Genomic DNA, 19,470 nt, shown 5'->3' on the forward strand with positions numbered 1-19,470 from the left:
CTGCAAACAGATTTAGACTTGAGATCTGTGAAAGATGCTCAATCCTGTCAGGAAGGGCAGCCTGTGCAAAATTAAACAGAATACTTGCACTGAGAAGCAAATATTTCAGCATGCATTCTTTTCACTCATGACAATCTACTTTTTATCATCCATGAAAGCGTATTCCAAGTAGAATCGTTCAAGTTGTCTTCAAGTGTCCAGGAAGTCCTGTGTGGTTTGGAAAGCAGCCACCAAATTTGTATCCAGCAGCCACAATTAATTCCCAGTCAGGCAGAAGCACTCCAGCATGGACATTAAAGCTTTGAGACCAACTCACAGGAACATTTAATATGACAGAGTTACTATTACAATACAACTTTATTTATAATACCACTAATTAAAAGACCAACTAAATGTAGGCAAAGACATTTCAGAGATTGGGGTGTGAACAGGTATTAAACACATTGTTAAACTATACAGAAAGGGGAGGGGGCAGTTGTGACAGCCAGTTTTCTCTGGCAAACTGGTCGGACATGGACCAGTTCATGCAGCAGGCTTAGGAGCTTATCTGTGCACTAATGCAACATCAACAGTCTTTAGCATGTCCAATGTGAATGAAGCATTGCGGAGCCAGCTACAATCACTGTTCATGCTTGGAAGAAAATAAATAAGAATTTAACAACAAATTCCTCTCTAACACAAAGTGGATTTGACCTCTAGGAAATCCCAGGAAGTTCTCCAAGAGTTTCTCCCAGTTCAGCTAAGGATTCACAAAGTCGTCCTTGGAAGCTGCTGTCAAACATGTCACTTATTTCCTCTCTTAACGCCCTCAGCAGAGGCACTGTGGACTTACCATCTGCATTCACAATTCTTCCCAAAAGTTTACTCCAGAAATCACTGTCAAAAGACCTAAAACAAACAGAGCAGTGAAACAGGATGACACATGTCAAGGTTTCCATTTATATTCAGCACTAAACACCCTGGGAGAAGGAAGGCTGAAATAATAATTTCACTCACATGAGTAAATGTAAAGGAAAGCCAGGAATGTGTTGGTAAGTTTATACATGTAGGCCCCTTTCTCTTTCTCCAGTAGGATTCTGGAGAGTAACTAGGTGGGCTGTGCCACAGGGATAACAAAACCAGTGGTTTTGGTTACCTCTTCTAGCATGCCTGACCATTATCACTTTCATACTTCAAGAGGAGTTACCAAGAGCACTCTTTGAGCCAATGACATTGGTAGACTCCTCTCCTGAATAAGGGGTTGAGGTACCTCTTATTCCCCCAATTACAAGCTAAGTTCATAGGTCAGTATTAAAGGAAAGCTGCAAGAGAAAACAAGAAAGAAAAGGGGTTTACAGCCCGTTTTACTGTCTTTATTCCCTGCCTTCCATCTGCCAGAGCTCTCATAGAGATAACATTTCAAAGGCAATTAACAGTAATAAATCCCCTCTCCCATATACCCACACAACAGGAATAAAAAGGTTAAGTGACTCATTACAGAATGAAAAGTATCAGAAAAGTGATATCAGAGCTAACCCTTTGTTCTTCAGTCTCACACAAAAGTCCATAGACCACACTGCTGCTGACTACTGAAGTGCTTTCCTCCCTCAAGCTAGGAGTCACAGTGGCTTTTGAAGAAGTTATCTGCCTCTGCTATGTGACTCACAGACACAGCAGCAGCCACAGACTCAGAAGGAATCTGGCCTGGACTATTAAACTCATTTTAAGAAATGATCAAGTAATATAGAACCTAATCAAGAAACTAAGAGTATACAGGACTTGAGGCCATTTTCCTCATGGACTTAGACAAGTAAGAGGCATAGCAGAGGAAGTTAAAGGTTGGTAAAGATGTTTTAGGATTTATGAGTGACAAAAGGAATCCTAAAAATTCAAACACAGCTTCTATATAGTACCTCACATAAGCCTCCACAGATGAGGTTTCCCAAAATACTATAGTGAAAAACACTTCTGGAGCTGAAAAACCTCCAAATGCTTTAATAATGGCAACATGCAAAAACCTCCTCCCTTGAAAAATGGAGTGTCAACCTTATAGTAATGCTTAAAGATGAAAAGAGAAACTTGATCATAATTCACATTTTGCCTTTCCAGGAGTACTTACTGCAGTGCGTAAGTGTTTGCATTCATTCCATCAGTGGGTTCTGCTTTATTGAGTGCCTTTAGAAGAACTATTTACTGCTTTGCCTTGCAGTTTCCACTGTTTTGGTATTCTGTTGAACTGGTGGTAAAAGTAGTGGCTCTAACAGTCATGCTTCCATCTTTAAATGTGCTTAATGCTTGAAAATAATTAAGCCTCTTTTGTAAAGCTTTCCTAACATAAGGTGGTCATGGTTGTTACATTTGACACCAGTCAGCCTTCTAGCAAGAAGCCTTCTTTCTACTTGTCGCTGCCTAAACTCTCATACCATTCTTTTAAGAGAGTTATCTCCCCAAGGCAACCCTCAACAAACAAACCAACTCCTAAAGAAACAGAAAATACCCCCAAACCACTTTACAAGTCACTTGGAGAGCACTTTTAGCAGAAGGGATATTAGTAACATGAGCTTTACAAAGAAAAGTAGAATTACTAAAAGCAACAGGAAAGAGTCCTGTGTCTCTATGGGTGTTGCCAGTGTCACTATATGCAAAGGATAAAGCACAAGAGTATTACCCAGCAGCTGACTCTTCTCACAGGGCAGTGCTTCATTGTGCAGCCCCTTTTGGGGGATGAAGATTCCTGCAGCAGGGAACTTGCTAGTCAGAGATTGAGAGTTTATTGAAAGCTTCAAATTGACTGGAGGAAATGTAATTTAATAAGAGCCAGACACACTGAAAGATCTGTGTGTGAAGGGGAATAAGATTCAGTACAGAGGCCTTACTCTCACATAAAGAAATGCCCCATTTACACTGATCTAATACTTCAGGTACAATGTGTAATTAAAGCGCTGTACAAGCAGGTCTTGGGTTTCATGATATTGAAAAAGAACTACAGAGGATGAATAAAGTCTATCATGCCTTCAGAAGCAAAGAAGACGACAGGATGGAAAATGGAAATTCCTTATTTGTACTCAACTCCAAAGCAAAGTTACACACTGATACACTGGAGAAAGCAATGAGCCCTTAGAGCCTGGCTCCAGCCACACAGAACAGGCTCTGCTTTCTTCCTCCTTAGGCTCCCAAAGCCCTTCTCAGGTCTTACTCCCCTTCTACCCAAGTCTTCATTCAACCCAGCATCCCCAGCTTGGATTAGAATTCCTTTCCAACTGACCCCTTCGCTATCCTTCCAAACTCAGATTTCCTATACATGCTACTCAGCTCCCCCTGCTCCAGTTGTCCAGGCTATTTTTCCCATACCCACATCCTGATCAGGTCCCCAACACCCTATTCCTACCTTCTCAATTCAGGCCCTGTGTGGCTTGATCTGCAGCAGCTCAGTGTAATCACTTGTAGAATTAAATAATATTTAAAGTAAAAGGCAACTCTTATCAGAAACCTGCTCCTCTAACCCAAATATCATTAACATCAGATCATGTTCTGATGGAAATAAACAAGAGTCTTATTTTTCAGTGCAGGTCAGATTTACATAGCTCAGAGATATGGAATGTTAGTTTTTCTGTCAATAGAGAACAAAGGCCTTTCAAAGTACCTTTCAAAGAGTCACCTACTACCATGACTCATTAGTCTCCATCAATGATTTAGTTGCCTTTTCTTTAGTATTTCCAAAACAAAGGTGGTATAAAATATGTATTTACTGCCAACCTGTAAGTCACTGATATTCATCTCTTCAGATAACAACCCCCCTTGGTGATTTTGTTCATCACAGTTTAGTCCTGTAAGTTGATTGGAAGCAAAACCAAAAGCTACCAGGTACAGTACAGCACATGTAGTTAGTACACAGCAGAAGCCTACTAGAGCCTTGTAACTGTGGTTGTAGTAGAAACATATGGCCAGTAAAGAAAAAAGCATTTTCCCCTGTGCACAGTTTAAGAAGATGAGATGTTTCTTCAAAGGTTGAATGCAACAAATTAGGAGGTGGAAGCAGTGCAGGTTGGTGGGGAACTGGGCAACCCCCTGACTGTAGGTTTTCTTCAAAGAATGGTTATAGAAGTACATCCACACAGTGAGTGCAGCTGATATACTATGATATGTGAATATACCTAAATGCAGATATGCATCAAGTAGCTTCTGGAATAAAGAGAGTGTTCTGGAAAATCCTTATAAACCTTAAGGCAGAAAATTCTGCAGGATGTGACTAACAAAATGAACAAGTGTTTCATCTAAGAACAAACAAAGGTGAGAAGAAGGCAGAGTAGCCTTAGAGCCGAAACATGTGGCTAAGAGAGAGCAGCAGAAATTAACACCCGAGGATAAACAGCAGCTTCCACAAAGAAGTTTCTTGCACACACATCTTAAATTATACAAGTATTTAAATTATTTTCCTTCTTGTGCATGTATGCTGTTTCTGCAGGTGTTACAGACTGAACCATAGCATCAGTCCTAGTAGCCCTTCAACATAGCCTAGGCTGAAAAAAGCAGGAACACAAAGTAATCTCCATTTCTAAAGCAACATGCTCATGTAATTTTTTCCTCCTCACCATCCACCCACTTAGAAACTTCCCCAAGCTTGGTCTAACAAGTGAAACCAGACTAGAGCTGTCTGGTCTGAAAGGACAGAAAAAGCAAAGTAGTAGTACGTAGATTGTTAGGCCAGAGCCAGCTTAAAGTTGTCTCCTACAAAGCACTTACAAGGAACATATCCAATAGCTTCAAAGTTTCACTCCCCACAAAAATAATGCTTTTAGTAACAACAGCACTAAGTTCAGAATTCTAAGCTTTGTAAAGGAAGTGAAAGAAGTTAGAAGTCTCTATCAGCAGCTTTCTCTGCTAAAGGACTTACTTGGATACATTTTGGCTGATTTTCCAGACTGAATCCTCTTGATAGACCTGGATGTGATCCCCAAACAGCATCAAATGGACTATATCTGCAATGGCAACCAAGTCTACCTGCAATCACAACAAACAAGCATTTTTCTTTATTCAGTATTTATTGGTCAGAGCTTTCCACAGCATTTGCAAAATATAACTTAAGAAAAGAGATTCTGTAAAGGAAACACAGAAACTAAGATGTCCTGCTAAATACAGACTCACCTGGTATAGAGATGGACACTCTGCCAGAAGCTGTTGTCCATGAGGAGTCTGGGATATGGGAAAGCTGCTGGGCAAGCTTACTTGAGACTGCAATCTCAAATCCAGGCTGTGAGAGAAATCCACTATCTTCAGAGCTCTCATCATCTCTTCATTAGCAAATGGATCACAGATCCTGAGCAGAGGAAGCAAATGAAGCATAAGACAACCTAACAAAGTTTACGAAATGAGATGTGAGTGTAGTGCGGGTGAGGCTTAGCCATGTCAATGCTCCCCTCTGATGGTTAGTTTAAGAATTACTGCTGAAGGGACTACCCCTGGATGGAGAAGAACCAGGTGGCAGCCTGAAGCTTCGAGATCATTTTGATATGCCCGTTATCCAAAACTTGGTAGAACAGAATAGCATCACTTCAGCACCTCTCCTCCAAGATCTCAGAATACTTATACAAGAAAGAATTAAGCTTCATAATACTTTTATAAACCTTTGTTAGTCCCCACTTAAAGGACAAATAGGAAGGGCAGTGAGGAGTATCTGTACAGTACAGTACAATCTGTATGATGACAGTGCACTGCACTTACTTGTCCCCGGGTAGTTTATGCATTATCCTCCCTTTTTGCAGTTTGGTTTGTATTCACCACAGAAGTTTAGCAGGAAGTATCCAAGCCCATCAGCCACTGTTAGATCAGTGACTTTCAAAAGAGAACCCTGAGGGGCGTGCAAGACAGTCCATTGGGGTGTGGGAAGTATTAGAACTTCAGTAGTACATGTGTGTAATTTACAAGTTAATTATATATAGTGTACATATTTCATATATATAATGAATTATATAAATAAAATACATTATAAGTAAAATATATTGGCTATACATGTTAGATGACTAACTTCAATAGCTATTTTTTAGCTAAGAACAATGGAATTCTATCTGAATCATTAGATGTTAAAAGTTCCTGTCTTCCCACACTCAGTTCACAAATCACATTCCAAGGGATATGTGACTTTGATAACATACTATGGGAAATTGACTGGAGAAGAGAGCTAGATCTGTGTATCCCATTACAAGCTGGACTGTAGTGGAGGGTGAGCAATCTGCTTCAGAGAGTGCCTGGATATTCCTGTCCCACCTGCCTTTTGTATTCTAATCTCCTCAGTTTCAGCTACATAAACCCAGAAGGGAAGTTATTTACCAACATCCAGTACATTGCTAAAATATGGACTTGGGAACATAGGCAATAGCAAAACCATTTTCTTAGTGTAAGTTTTCCCAACATCACTGTGTACTATTTCCACAGAAATAAACAAGAAAGACTAATTCCTAAGCAAAGCGTTTTCACTGTCTTCAGGACACACTGTAGCCTAAAAAACCCCTGGACTGCAATAGCAGCTCCCCAGCTAAAGAGGGGAAGTTACAAAAGCCCAAGAGCAGTAAGTAGCAAAAGTGAGTATTATATCTCCTCCCACATTCACCCAAAGAGACAAACCTGTCTCCCAGAAAGAACACATCTGGATTCAGATCTCCATGGACAATCTCTGCGTTATGGAGCTTCTCTACCACACCAAGAAGATTATAAACAACCAGCAGGATAACTTCCTTTGTGATGGTCTTCGAGCCACGGATAACATCCTGAAAGGAAGGAATAAACATGTATCTATTATGCCTTAGATGAAATATTTATAGCTCACCTTCCCCCCCCCCCTTACTCATCTGTACAGAGATAACAGTCCTACCCCAAATTCAGTATAATCAGATTTTGCCTATGATCAGCCCAGCCAGAATTAGAAGCAGAATGAGCTCTTAGGAGATGCTATTATTCAGAAGTGGACAAAAGATCAAGAGGAGAGTGAAATCACTAATTTATATCCTACTTATATGAAACAACTCAAAATATCCTTGCTTTATCTAAAATGTAAATCTTTCAGCAAGACATTACAACCTTACAATAGCAGACTATAGTAAGTCACTGATTAATGTCAAGTTAAACAAAAGTTTTAGGTGCAGCCACTGTTGTGGAATAACATGTGGCTCTTTGGCTCAGGTTGTTTATCACTCATGAATAAAGAAAATGTGAAAAATTGGTTCAGGTTTGTCTCTGAAGCACAGGATCCATGAATGCGAAGCCAGCTCCAACTAAGGCTATAATGGACACTCTTAACTTGTGTATAAATAAAGCACAAGCCAGAGGATCTAGACTGCAGAATTAAACCCATCTTCAGCAATAAGCATAATGACAAACAACTCACTAATGGCACCTATGCAAGAGTTCACATCATCTACACCTGCACTTTCTTTGGCTGTACTGACCCCAAGTGTGAAGCGATTGATATCCCTGTGCAAAACAGCACAGCCATCCTGGAATAGATAACAACAGCAGTTCTCACTGAAGTTCTGGTCAAAGTCAGCATTCAAACGCTCCTGTAACTGAAGGGTGATATAAAAATCCCAAGGTATGGGCTGAGAATACACCTAGAAGAAGGCACAGAAGAAGAACATTTATTTTTGGCATAAAGTGAAAATTGCTCATCTTCATATTCTTTTTTTCCTCCTCACTTTACTAAAAATGACATTTTCCACAGTCAGAAATTTTTAATCTATACAAACAATGAGAAAGAGGACTTGAAGTAGCAACTTTCATGCGTGGAATTCAGAAATTAAGACAAACCCTACTACATTTTACTTTCTATTGGCTGGATAGATTTTAACATTTCACACTCCTTGCATAACACCATCATGTGTTACCTTTATTGCAAATCCCTTTGCATCCAACTGGGGAATGTTAGCTGGAATGGCAAAAAACATCTTGTTTTCTTCCTTGGCCCAATATTCCCACTTGATGCAGTATGTGTCATTCCCTGTTATGAAAGTTTACATTCATGAGCTGTCACAGCAGACACATGTACCCAGGATGCTCAAGTTATTCCCCATCTACACCACACAAAATGAGTGAGGATGAAGTGTATTTCAAAGCAAGCAGAACACAAATAGATCTCCTGCACTGTGGTTCTTCCATACGCACCTAGCTCAACATCTTTCTCAAGCTCCATGACAGGCAGAGGGCCAGTCTCCAGATGGAAATAGGGAGAAGCAGTCAGTGATTCTGGCATAGGACCTAAAAGCTTCTTACGCTGTTCAGTGCTCCACAGGATCCGAGTTGCATCATCACCTACTAAAGACAAGTAATAGAAAGAGATGAGCTGAAACCAGGTGTTGAGTCTCTGTGGTGATTATATCTGTCAAGAAAAAAAATAACTCAAGTATTGGAACCTTTCTATCTGCCTACTCATTTACTGCATCACCTTCCAGCAGGTCAATTCATCTCTTTTCAATAGCTTCTTGTTCTGTGAAATGAACATAATGCTCATCTCTAGAACAACCTTACCGACCATCTCCTCTGAGGTCTCAATGGTTCTACTCTGGTGTCATGCAAAATATTATCTTACACAAGAGAAAGCTCTGATTTCTATTAGGCAAATCTGTTCAGCCATGGCAGAATTCAAGCTCATTTAGCAAATGAACACTCAGTGTCCAGAGTAAGTGATCGGTTTGTGATTTTTAAATGAAGGGGTTTATTAAAACTTACTCCTTTCAATACAGCAGGGAATTTACGTTAGAAAAGGAAACCAAAGTAGGGCTCCAGCTCTGCTGCTCACTGAAATAATAAGAATCTAATGGCTTTTTCCTCCTGGAAGACACAAAATTACATGCAGATCTGTGTTTATCTTTCTGCATAATAGCCAGAACAGAGAAAGTCCTTCAGTAGGCGAGTTCATCTGGACAAGGTGGCCAGAAAGGTGTTTCTCTCAAACAAGCAGGCAGAGTAAACCACAGCAGAACTAGATGGCTTCTACTGCCCTCCTCTCCCAAAGATTATGACCAGTAATGGGTGACAGCATTTCAAGCTTTCACAGTACAAAGGTGAGAATCAGTGTCATTACCTACTCCTCTATTTATTTGAAAAGCATTGCAGTAAGATATTGCTCGGGAAGTAATTCCATGAAAGTATATCCAGAAAACTCTGTGGGTTAAAGGCTAAATAGGTGTTCTAATAACTTATCATCCTAAACCTTTGAAATTAATGGCTTATTGTACAGGGATACACTGAGAGACATCTGAAGTAATTTTCCTGCTCTATGCAACATTAAGGAGTCCTCAGCAGAGTCACTACCTCCAGGCTGAGAACTGCAGTTCAAGGGAGTTTGTGCAGAAAGCAAGTTAAAAAAGCAACAGGAATGATCAGAAGTTTAAGAAAAGACCATTAAAGCATCTGAAGAAATGCCTTTTCCTGAAAAGAATCTGTAAAGATTCTTCATTTTGCTCTAAAGATTAGAGCATATGATAAAGAGTGTAAGATCTATCCAAAGTACTTCAGCTGTGTCAGTGACAACACTTCTCCTAATCATATTTTCATTCCAGGTCTCAAGCATGATTCATCAGATCCACAGTTCTAATCAAAATATCATAAACCAAAATCAAAGGAGTTAAAGCAGATGAAACACCTTGAAAACCATCATTCAATGCAAACCTAATTCTATAGGCCAGATTTTGAAGGCTTTCCATGACCATTCCTTTCCTAACTAATATAGAGGTTTATAAGAGAAACAAGTATCTTTGGCTAGAAAGAGTGAAAAAGACCAACTATTTAAATACCAGTATTGTTTTCCTTCAATAGGAAAAAGAAGGATACTGTGAAGTAGCACGATAGTTTACAGCAAAGTTAAGAATGCAAATGTAAAGCCAAATGTGCAGCTTTCACTGTAAGCTGTATAAATTCATATTCACCTGTTTCAGTGTGGCACTTACCAGGAGAACACACAGGGTGATTACAGAGAAAACAATCAAGACGAAACAAAGCTGTCTTAGAAGTTCACTAATGTCCAGTCATAATTGTTTAGGTTCAAAAAGACCTGGAACATCACTGTGTTCAACCATAAACCCAGCACTGCCAAGGCCACCGCTAACCATGTCCCCAAAAGCCACATCCACATCTTTTAATACCCCCCCCCCGGGACAGTGACTCCACCACAGCCCTGGGCAGCATGTTCCAGTGCCTGACAACACTTTTGGGGAAGAAGCTGTTCCTCATCTCCAGTCTAAACCTCTCCTGGTGCAGCTTGAGGCCATTTCCTCTTGTGTTATCCCTTGGTTCCTTTGGAGAAGAGACCAACCCCACCTCACTAGATCCTCCTGTCAGGCAGCTGTAGAGAGCAACAAGGTCCCCCCCAGGCCTTTTCTCCAATCCAGTTTTTTTACTTCAGAATTCAACCTCATTACACCTACACACCCCCTGCTTGAATACCTTAAGGAACTTCTCCATCACCATAATATTGATATCTTTTGGGTGTAATTTTTCTATGCAAGTGTTTCATAACTTTTGCTCACTGTACACCTCACTGCTGCTCTGACAATGGAGACACAAGCTCAGTCAACAAGTCAAAGTAACAGGAGATACACAGAAAGCAGAGCAGAACATACTAAATACAGGAAAATCACCATAGTTTAGCAACAGTCGCAAGTTCTTTGTTGTGAGTTCAACTCAGTTTAGTACTAACCACTAGTGTTTTCAGTGATCCCTCCAGAATCGGCAGCCGTTTCAGCAGGCAAGCTATGCGCAAGTTCCAGTTTCTGAGGGATATGCAGGTACTTCATAGTAGATATTTGTGTAACAGAGGAAAGTGATGATCCTGAGGAGGCAGAACCACCTGAGGAGCGAGTATCTTCCAGGCTTGCTTCCATGATTGGGCTGTAAATGAAGGCAAGTTAGTCAGATTTGCAGAAGATCCAGTGTCCAGACAACACCAGCCTCATGATTCTAAAAGGATAGAGTGTACCCCATGACCTTTCAGCACAAAGTCCTTTCCTATCCTGGTGGGAAACCAACAGTTACATCAGAGCTTTGTATTAGCTGACTGTTTACACTCAGTCTACAGATGACTTTATCTTCTCTCCCATTAAAAATGACTGCTACAACAAAAGAAATACTGTTTCTTACTTCACTGCTAAAACTCAGACCTACAGCGCTTTTACAACAGTGGAGAGTTGGGTGGGAAATAACTCTTGCTCTTTCTTTCCAAGTAAGCAAACACCTTCAGCATGGTCTATGTGTGTACATACCAAGAGTTAGCAAATCAAACTGTTCTAAATTGAGAAAACCCCACCCAATGGATGCTTTTTTCTTTACAGCAAGAAGCAGGAGGTTGTTTGACAGCTTTTTTCCTTCTCTCCAGCTTTTCTCCTCTGTAGAAGTTAAGCCACAATCACCATATGCATTCTATATACTAAAATAATTACAGCAGCACACAAGTAGAAAAGGAACTGATGAGTCTGCTTTTAATCTCTGATTCCAAAGACAGAATGTGTTCATTACTTTCTTTGCAATTTATTTGGTAGGAAAAACATGGAATTAAGTCCTGCAGCAGTAAGGCTGGAAAGCCAAGTAGGCTTCTATTGCCTCCTAAATCTGCTCAAGGCAAAATGGACCCTGAGTTAGAGAAATGACTGTCCTCAGTATATCCTGATCTCTTCAGGAAATTGTTTCTTCAACAACATAATAGTAAAAGCACAACCAAAGACAGAAAAAGGGGCTTAAGACACATGGCTGTTACTTACCTCAGTTTATTTACACACAGAGCTTCACTGTACACTCCCTCACACACCAGCATTTCTTGATTTGGGGGTGTGCTCTTAGCTGCTGGACAGTTTTCCTTTGGGACACTCTGGGAGAAACCAGGATCTGGGATTCTCTGAGCTACCACACCATGGAAGGGTGTTGAAGCCAGATGGGCAGCTCTAACAAAGTCACATGTGTCCTCCGGGTTGGCACAAATGGTTTGGTGCTGGTAGGAACCTGTCACAATTGCATCTTCAGCCAAAGGTTCAATTCCATTCAGCTCATCCTGAAAGAAAGCAGAAAGACAGTGAAAGTTTTCTGTCAAATCTTCCTTCCATTTAAAAGCTGAACAATTCTCTCCCCTTTCTTCCAACCTAGCACCTTTCAACATGAATATGACAGTCTTCACAGACTCTACTTCCATTGCTCATTAAAACTGAGTCATTAAACCCTCACTGTAACTGCACATGTTTTTCCCCAACTAGAAAGAGGAGCTTTGTTACCCTCTAGAGCACTGCAGACCTGCTATGAACTGCTAAAGGCTACTTAGTATTGAACACTACAGAAGTTTATTTCAGTTCCATTTCAAGCTCATTATTAGAATCATAGAACATATAGAATTACAGAATCAACAAGGTTCAAAAGACATTTAAGATCAAGTCCTATCATTAAAAATGCTGGGCATCAAAGACACACAGAACACGTAACGCAGAACTATACGCAATTGGTGTATTGGCCACCTTAAATCTTACTAAAACCATGAAGCTTCCAGCATAACCTGAACATCACCCAATTCAAGTATTGCCGTGCCAGACAGAAGTTGCACATCCTTGCTTATGGCATGTCATGTCAGTCCAGCCAATCTCACTCAATTCAACAGTAGAACATTCTATACTGGTTTTCCCTGTGATAGGAAATCTGCTATAGGAAAAACTGTTTCCTTACACATGCTTCTGGTGACACGTTTTCATTTGCGGGTAGAGAATCGGAAGGTTTCCGAACAGCAAGAGGGCGCTGGGCACTTTTCTGTGCATGATCTGCTGAACAACTAAGATAAAGTTACATTCCATTAAATACTTATAGGAGGAGCTTCTGATCTTCAACATTGAAACTGGTATATTTAAATCTTGAGAATCAATCTATCACTTTCTGCTACAGAACTATCAGTAATGTGAAATGCATACAGCTCTCCAGAATGAAAAAGTGTGCATGGCAGCTTAAATAGTTTTAAGTGGGAAGAAACAACAGGAGTGTATTTCCTCATCATGGACTTCCCATGCAGAGTAATGAAATAAAGCAAACAAAAAAGCCACCCCACATCCATATAAGAAACTGTACAGTATTTCAGCTGCCACACAGAGCACTTTGATACTTCAGTTTCCCTCCCTTTGAAATATAAACCTTGAATAATTCTACCTTATATTCTGACTTGCCGAAGTAGAGGATTCATCAAATATGGTGAAAAACGTAGGAGGATCCCGTGGGAGAAGGAGACCTACATCTGAAAAGGAAAACCAAGAGGCTCTAATTAATCACAGAATCATAAAATCATAGAATTAAGGAATGGTTTGGAAAACCAACTTTAAGATCATCCAGTTTCAACCCCCTGCCATGGGCAGGGACTCTTTACACTAGGCCAAACCAGCAAGGTTTCCACAGGCACGTAACTAACAGGACTGTAAACATTTAATACATGGTCCTATAAATAGCAGTCTTAACAGGTCATTGCAGAACTGACATTAAAAAAAGCCTGGTTAAAAAGGCTGGGTTTTGTCGTGAAAATGAATCGTGGGGTTGCATTGCGTTAGTTCAATCTTGCTGTTCTTATGAAAGAGCAATTCCTTTAACATGGCCTTCTTCTTAATGGTAGAAAATGTAAATATTTACCCTCAGAACAAGATGGTTTCTGGAGTTGAGCATCTTCAGAGACCTGAAATTCACTGTGAAAGAGACACAAAGTTGCTGCTTGTATTTCACACACCTTCATAAAACATAAGTAAACTTTGCAAAAAGGCAAGGCAAGCTGACACTGCTCCTTGGAAGAAGTTAAGATCGTTCACACAAATAGAGAAACACAAAGATTACTGATCCTGGTTACAGGGTGATGCTGAGGGGTTTATTCCATTCTGCCTGCAGAAATGGGCTCTTCATGATCCATATTATTCATAACTATTCATAACCACAAATTGTCATTGCTGGCAATGAAAATCCTGTATTACCTTTGCAACTGAGACTGTTTCTCCCCAACTTCTGTTGCACTGGAAGAAGTAAATCCTTGCAGTCCCAAAGGAGGTGAAGATTCAGTTGCCTCTGGTGGCTGTAGAAACAAAACTGTAGCTTGGTTCCAGCATGATGGAATCCCAAGCCATGCAACAAGGTTCCAAGAACATAGTGATAATTCTGTGTAGGTTGTTAAAGCTTTGGTGATCTTCAGCCATTTATTTGTACTTTCTTTACTTGCATGAAAGAAAAGTCAATTCTTCTGCTTAGTGTAGTTAAAATGCATAATTTTACTTCTTGCCATATAAATCTTCCATAGGAGACTTTAGTTATACTGCAACTAAGACGTATGTAAGCAGCTACATAACTGTCATTAAATTCATGCTTTGTATTTCATTATTTAAAATGTTTTCTACTACGGCATTGTTTTGGAAGTGGGGAAGGAAAAGAGAGCTTTATTAGCCAAAGCGATGAAGTTGGGAAAAAGGAAAAGCTTTAAATGATTAACTTTCACTTGTTGTTTGCAAGCTATAAGGAAACTGTTGTTGCACAAGCTAGGAGGGGACACAGCTTGGACAGCTGAGCCCAAGTGACTGAAGGAATATTCCACACTGTACTACATCATGCTCAGCAGTGAAATCCAGAGGAATGGGGGGGATGTTCAGAATTATGGCATTTGGCTTCCCAAGTAACTATTACCCATGATGAAGAAGCCCTGCTTTTTTTCCCAGAAATGGCTGAACATAAGGCTGCAGTGGGAAGTAGACAATGAACTTCTTATTCTGCTTTGCTTGCATGCACAGCTTTTGGTTTATCTATTGAACTGTCCTCATCTCAATGCATGAGTTCTCACTTTTACACTTCCAGTTCTCTCCCCTATCCCACTGAGGGGTAGTGAGCAAGTGGCTGGGTGATGTTTAATTGCCTGCTGGGGTTACCCCACACCACTTTACAACCCTTCACTTCTTTCCTTAGTTCCAGCTTCTCTCCAGTCTTCTTTTGCACTACAGATTCACTATATTAAAGGAGGCCACCCAGGAAGAGAGATTAAGAAAGAGCTATTTGCCCTTAAGCACTTGGCATAACTTTACTACCAAAATTCAGAACTTTATACCTTAAGGTAAGGTATCCTGTCCAGTTGTTAAGTTACTCAACAATACTTGTAAAGTAACAGTGCAAAACTGAAAGTCTTTGATTTACTTTCCTATAGTGAAAGGATAGGGCTTGGGGACAAGGAGGGAACAAGAAAAGAGCTACTTCTCTGAGCATTCATTTACTAGGTGGTCTATGTGTACAACACACTGAAGCATCCTTTCAAAAGTTTAACAAGTGTGAGTCAAAGAGAACCGTATCAGATATTATTCCTCCTTCTGTAATTTTACTTAAGAATAGGTATTTGGAAAAGAACAATTAAATGAGGGCAATACCTGTTCACAAGGCTGCTGCTGCTCAGAGCCTTCTTTCTTCTTTAATTTCTTCTCCAGCTCCTCAATTTTCCGTTGTATTTTATCCATTTCCTGTGCTATGGCCTGCATCTCCTCTGTGGAAGGAAAGCTTATATGGCACAACACATTTCACATGCCATCTGTGCCTAAAGCCTAAATTACATTTCAAGGAGCTAAACCCTCTGGTTTCTTTCCCCATTTCACATTTACATGTAAAACTGTCAGACATGTTACACCTCAGAAAGTTAAATAACTGCCCCAGTAAAAAGAGAGAAAAGCAGCTGCAGTAAGAGAGAGTCTTACCATAGAAGTCAGTCGGAAAAACTCTCTAAGACTTAATTTGGAGTTTTAGAAGGCAGCATTCTTTACTGCAGCTCCAGGCACACAAGTGAATCATTTCACAAAGGTGAGCACACCCATTATTTGCTCACAGCAGCCACATATTTAGCATACCATGCATATTCATGGATTCTCCCAATAATGATAATATTTGCATTCTAATTACGCATGCACTTTCCTGCTGAGTGAGGGCCTCTGGTGGTTACCAACAGTCTTCCTCACTGTGTTTACCGAATGACCTCAGTGCTTGTGCATGCTCATAAGGTCCTAGTGCTAAGTTAGCAGTTGGTATATGTCCTTGCTTCTGTTCCATTTCAGTCTTACTCCATGCTGGGCACCACTCTGCTGTCCTGGAGGCTGGCATCCTTGGTCTTATTTACTGTCTCTTTAGTTGCTATCAGCACTATGATGTTCCTTCCCCATGAGCCAAACATTCCTTTCTCTCTACATGTTAGCAAATTCAAACAGTTTGCTGTATTCTGTGTTAGTTTAAAAAGACACACACACCACTGTAGGTTTAAACCTACAGTTTAAGCCTACAACAGCTTTATGCTGATAGCAGTAAATACAACTTGATGATTCCACTCCAGACAGTTTTATGTCATCCCATTTTGAAGCATACCTTCAGTTTTCTTTTTCGCTTTCTTTCTGTAGATTTCAGCTCGGATCTCCTCCAAAGAAAACTCTTCAACTCCAGCATAAACTTTATCTTTACAATACATCACTATCTCTTTCTTCTCTTGAGCATCCTGCTGATAGTTTTGTACTCGCTGCAGTGGGTCCTCCTCTTTCTCAGGTTTGCGAGCACTTAAAACCCGATTTATGCTGGGTTCAATTCTGCAGGGAGTCCTGAAAACACAGTTATTATCACTGTAAGACAGAAAAGCAAGCATAAGAGAGAATACAGCTAGTCTCAGAGGCTAACTGCAGGACAGTGGCAGTATTCAAGGTCAGGCTGGACAGGGCTTGCAGCAAGCTGCTGTAGTGGAAGGCATCCCTGCGTGTGGCAGGGGGTTGGAACTGGAGGGGCTTGAAGTTCCCTTCCAACACAAACCATTACATCATTCTGCGATTCTTTGACTTAAAAGAGTGAAGATCTTTGACTAGATTAAGCCTGGCATTTAAGGTTAAGAAAAAAGAAAAATATTAAGATGCAATAACTGGGGGGAATTTGCTCAACCGGAATGTTTTATATGCTGAGCAACAGAAATTAAGTGCCCCATTACAAAAAACAAACAGACACTAAAAGCCCATCACTGTACAGTGGAAGGAATTGTCAGCTGTCAACTCCTTAGCTTGAAAGTGCTTTTGAAAGTGCTTTCAAAAGTGCTACAGCCAGTTTGAGGAGAGTGGAACCAGAATTTGTAGTTTTATACATACCAGTAACCCAAATGGCTCTGCCAATTATCTGTACCTTGATAAAAGATGACCTAAACAACTGACCTAAAAAATATGATGTAAATGTAGTTTGGGTAAATACTTAGCTCAAAAGAAAACAGTGTACAGTTCCAAGACATCTGGTTTGCTTTGCATCTGAAGGGACTCACAACCCTAAATTACTGGGGAGATTAGGAGGCTAATGGGTGGGTATGTTTTAAAGCTTTCCTTGTGTGAGTGGGGGTTTATTACCAAGATCACTCCAGGGTCCTACCCAAATCTCTGATGACAACTGATGGCATGATTTGCATCATGTTTACAGCTTCAGTTTAACATTTTCAGATTTGATTTGGTGACCATGGGGCATCATGAGGAAATGCAATCAAAGGCAGAAAAATAAGCTGCTTTTAAACTTTCAGCTACATGGATAAAACTACATGGAAACTCTCTGCTTGAGTTGCTTCTAGCTAATTTAGAACCATGCTCACAGTTCCCACCCACTCCTTCCTTTTCCCTGGTATAAAGGTGCTGCCTTCTGTAAGTAGTAATTTTTCATCTGAGAGACCAGCATGTCAAGAGATTCAATTCTATGGCATCACTGGCTTTCAGGAGTAAGAAAGTGTTATAGTTTAGACAGAAACTTATTTTGCATATTCTTAAAACTGTATTTATAGCATGTTCTTGGCCAGGGCTATTCTGCAGTCCATATGCAGCATATAAAACCCACAGGAAAAATCTATGCCATTAGCTACCTTGCACTGTTCTTTGATTATATACAATGTAGAGCCCTGAAAGCTGGCTGTAACAGCAAGCATTCTTTTCCATTTCTGTCTTAGGAAGAACCTGTGTATTCTACAGCCATCAGCAGCCACAGAAAAAGGGGAGCAGCTTTGCAAAACAATGTTTTTTCACCTGCTCTAACACAGAGCATCTCCTGGGATTTATCAGCATTTCAGTGAGCACTGCACAAGCAGGAAGGGAATTTCAGGCAAACGAGCAAATTTGTCCATGACCTAAGCAACACTGTTGTCATGGAAACCTGGAGAGCTTGTTTCAGATTAAAACTCTGGATAGATGCTAGTGCAAAGTACAAGAAAACAGCAGTAAGCCTCTCTCACTTTGGGGCTGCTTTCATAGCAAACAGCATCCTAAGAGAGGTAACAGTGTTTTCATGTAAACACACTGAGTTAAGCTATTAAAATAATTAGCATATATAAATATGATACAGGCTTCCACATAATGAGCAGCAATAGTCAAATAAAATCACACAGTCACAGAAGGGTTTGGCTCAGAAGGGAACTTAAAGCTCATCCAGCTCCAACCCCCTGCCACAGGCAGGAACACCTTCCACTGGAGCAGCTTGCTCCAAGCCCCTGTGTCCAACCTGGCCTTGAGCACTGCCAGGCATGGGGCAGCCACAGCTTCTCTGGGCACCCTGTGCCAGCGCCTCAGCACCCTCCCAGGGAAGAGCTTCTGCCTAAGAGTTCAGCTCAGTCTCCCCTCTGGCAGGTTAAAGCCATTCCCCTTGGCCTGTCCCTACAAGCCCTTGTCCAAAGCCCCTCTCCAGGTTTCCTGCAGCCCCTTTAGGCACTGGAGCTGCTCTCAGGTCTCCTCTTCAGGAGCCTTCTCTTCTCCAGGCTGACCCCGCCCAGCTCTCTCAGTCTGGCTCCAGAGCAGAGCTGCTCCAGCCCTCACAGCATCTCCATCCTCTGGACTCACTCCAACAGCTCCACATCCCTCTTGTGCTTTTGCCCCAGAGCTGGACACAAGACTTCAGGAGGTGTCTCCCCAGAGCGCAGCAGAGGGGGAGAATCCCCTCCCTCGACCTGCTGCTCATGGCGGGGTTCTGGGCTGCAGGCTCACATTGTCAGGTCATTGGGAGCTTCCCATGTTCTTATGCATCCTCTACTGAAGCCTCTGCCATCAGCTAAAGCACAAAGCTTCCAGATTGACAGATCTTTAAGTTCCTGCAGATTTAGAGGCTTGACTACTTGGCAAAATGAGTCAGAAGTTTTCAAGGCAGCTTTGACAATCTCAAACACATTCCCTATTGCAAACCAAAGCAAAGACTCACATGGCTTGTAGCTGAGCTGACTCTTCCACATAGGGGGTGAAACTGGGCAGTGGGTAGGACACTTCTGGACCAGAATTCACACTGCTGCGAGGATGCTGGGGAAGGAAAAGTCAGTGTTAACAGCTTAAAGATTGATCTTTAGACTCTACATTCCTCTGCACTCCGAATCTCCCTTTCCCCAGGATTTGGCTCATTTGTAGATTTTGTTGTTTATAAACATTAGACCTGATAGACTTTTCCAAGGTTAATTCTGCTGATACAGAAACAGTTACAGACCATCAGCTGAACACT

At 41.0% G+C, this 19,470-nt stretch overlaps 1 protein-coding gene across 1 annotated transcript in view; it reads right to left on the bottom strand.

Moving 5' to 3' along the window:
• Nucleotides 1-300: 300 nt before the first annotated feature.
• The window catches only part of BUB1B (BUB1 mitotic checkpoint serine/threonine kinase B), a 29,110-nt gene continuing 9,940 nt past the window's right edge, over nucleotides 301-19,470 (bottom strand). Inside the window, 17 exon segments of the mRNA XM_065686380.1 lie at nucleotides 301-722; nucleotides 724-888; nucleotides 4,874-4,980; nucleotides 5,125-5,296; nucleotides 6,601-6,743; nucleotides 7,422-7,583; nucleotides 7,857-7,969; nucleotides 8,134-8,280; nucleotides 10,667-10,857; nucleotides 11,724-12,010; nucleotides 12,670-12,772; nucleotides 13,141-13,225; nucleotides 13,612-13,664; nucleotides 13,944-14,041; nucleotides 15,372-15,484; nucleotides 16,351-16,577; nucleotides 19,180-19,274. Of these exon segments, the coding sequence (XP_065542452.1) occupies nucleotides 620-722; nucleotides 724-888; nucleotides 4,874-4,980; nucleotides 5,125-5,296; nucleotides 6,601-6,743; nucleotides 7,422-7,583; nucleotides 7,857-7,969; nucleotides 8,134-8,280; nucleotides 10,667-10,857; nucleotides 11,724-12,010; nucleotides 12,670-12,772; nucleotides 13,141-13,225; nucleotides 13,612-13,664; nucleotides 13,944-14,041; nucleotides 15,372-15,484; nucleotides 16,351-16,577; nucleotides 19,180-19,274 (2,364 nt within the window). The 3' untranslated portion in view covers nucleotides 301-619.

Source organism: Lathamus discolor, chromosome 6, assembly GCF_037157495.1.
Source record: "Lathamus discolor isolate bLatDis1 chromosome 6, bLatDis1.hap1, whole genome shotgun sequence".
Classification (NCBI taxonomy): Eukaryota; Metazoa; Chordata; class Aves; order Psittaciformes; family Psittacidae; genus Lathamus; species Lathamus discolor.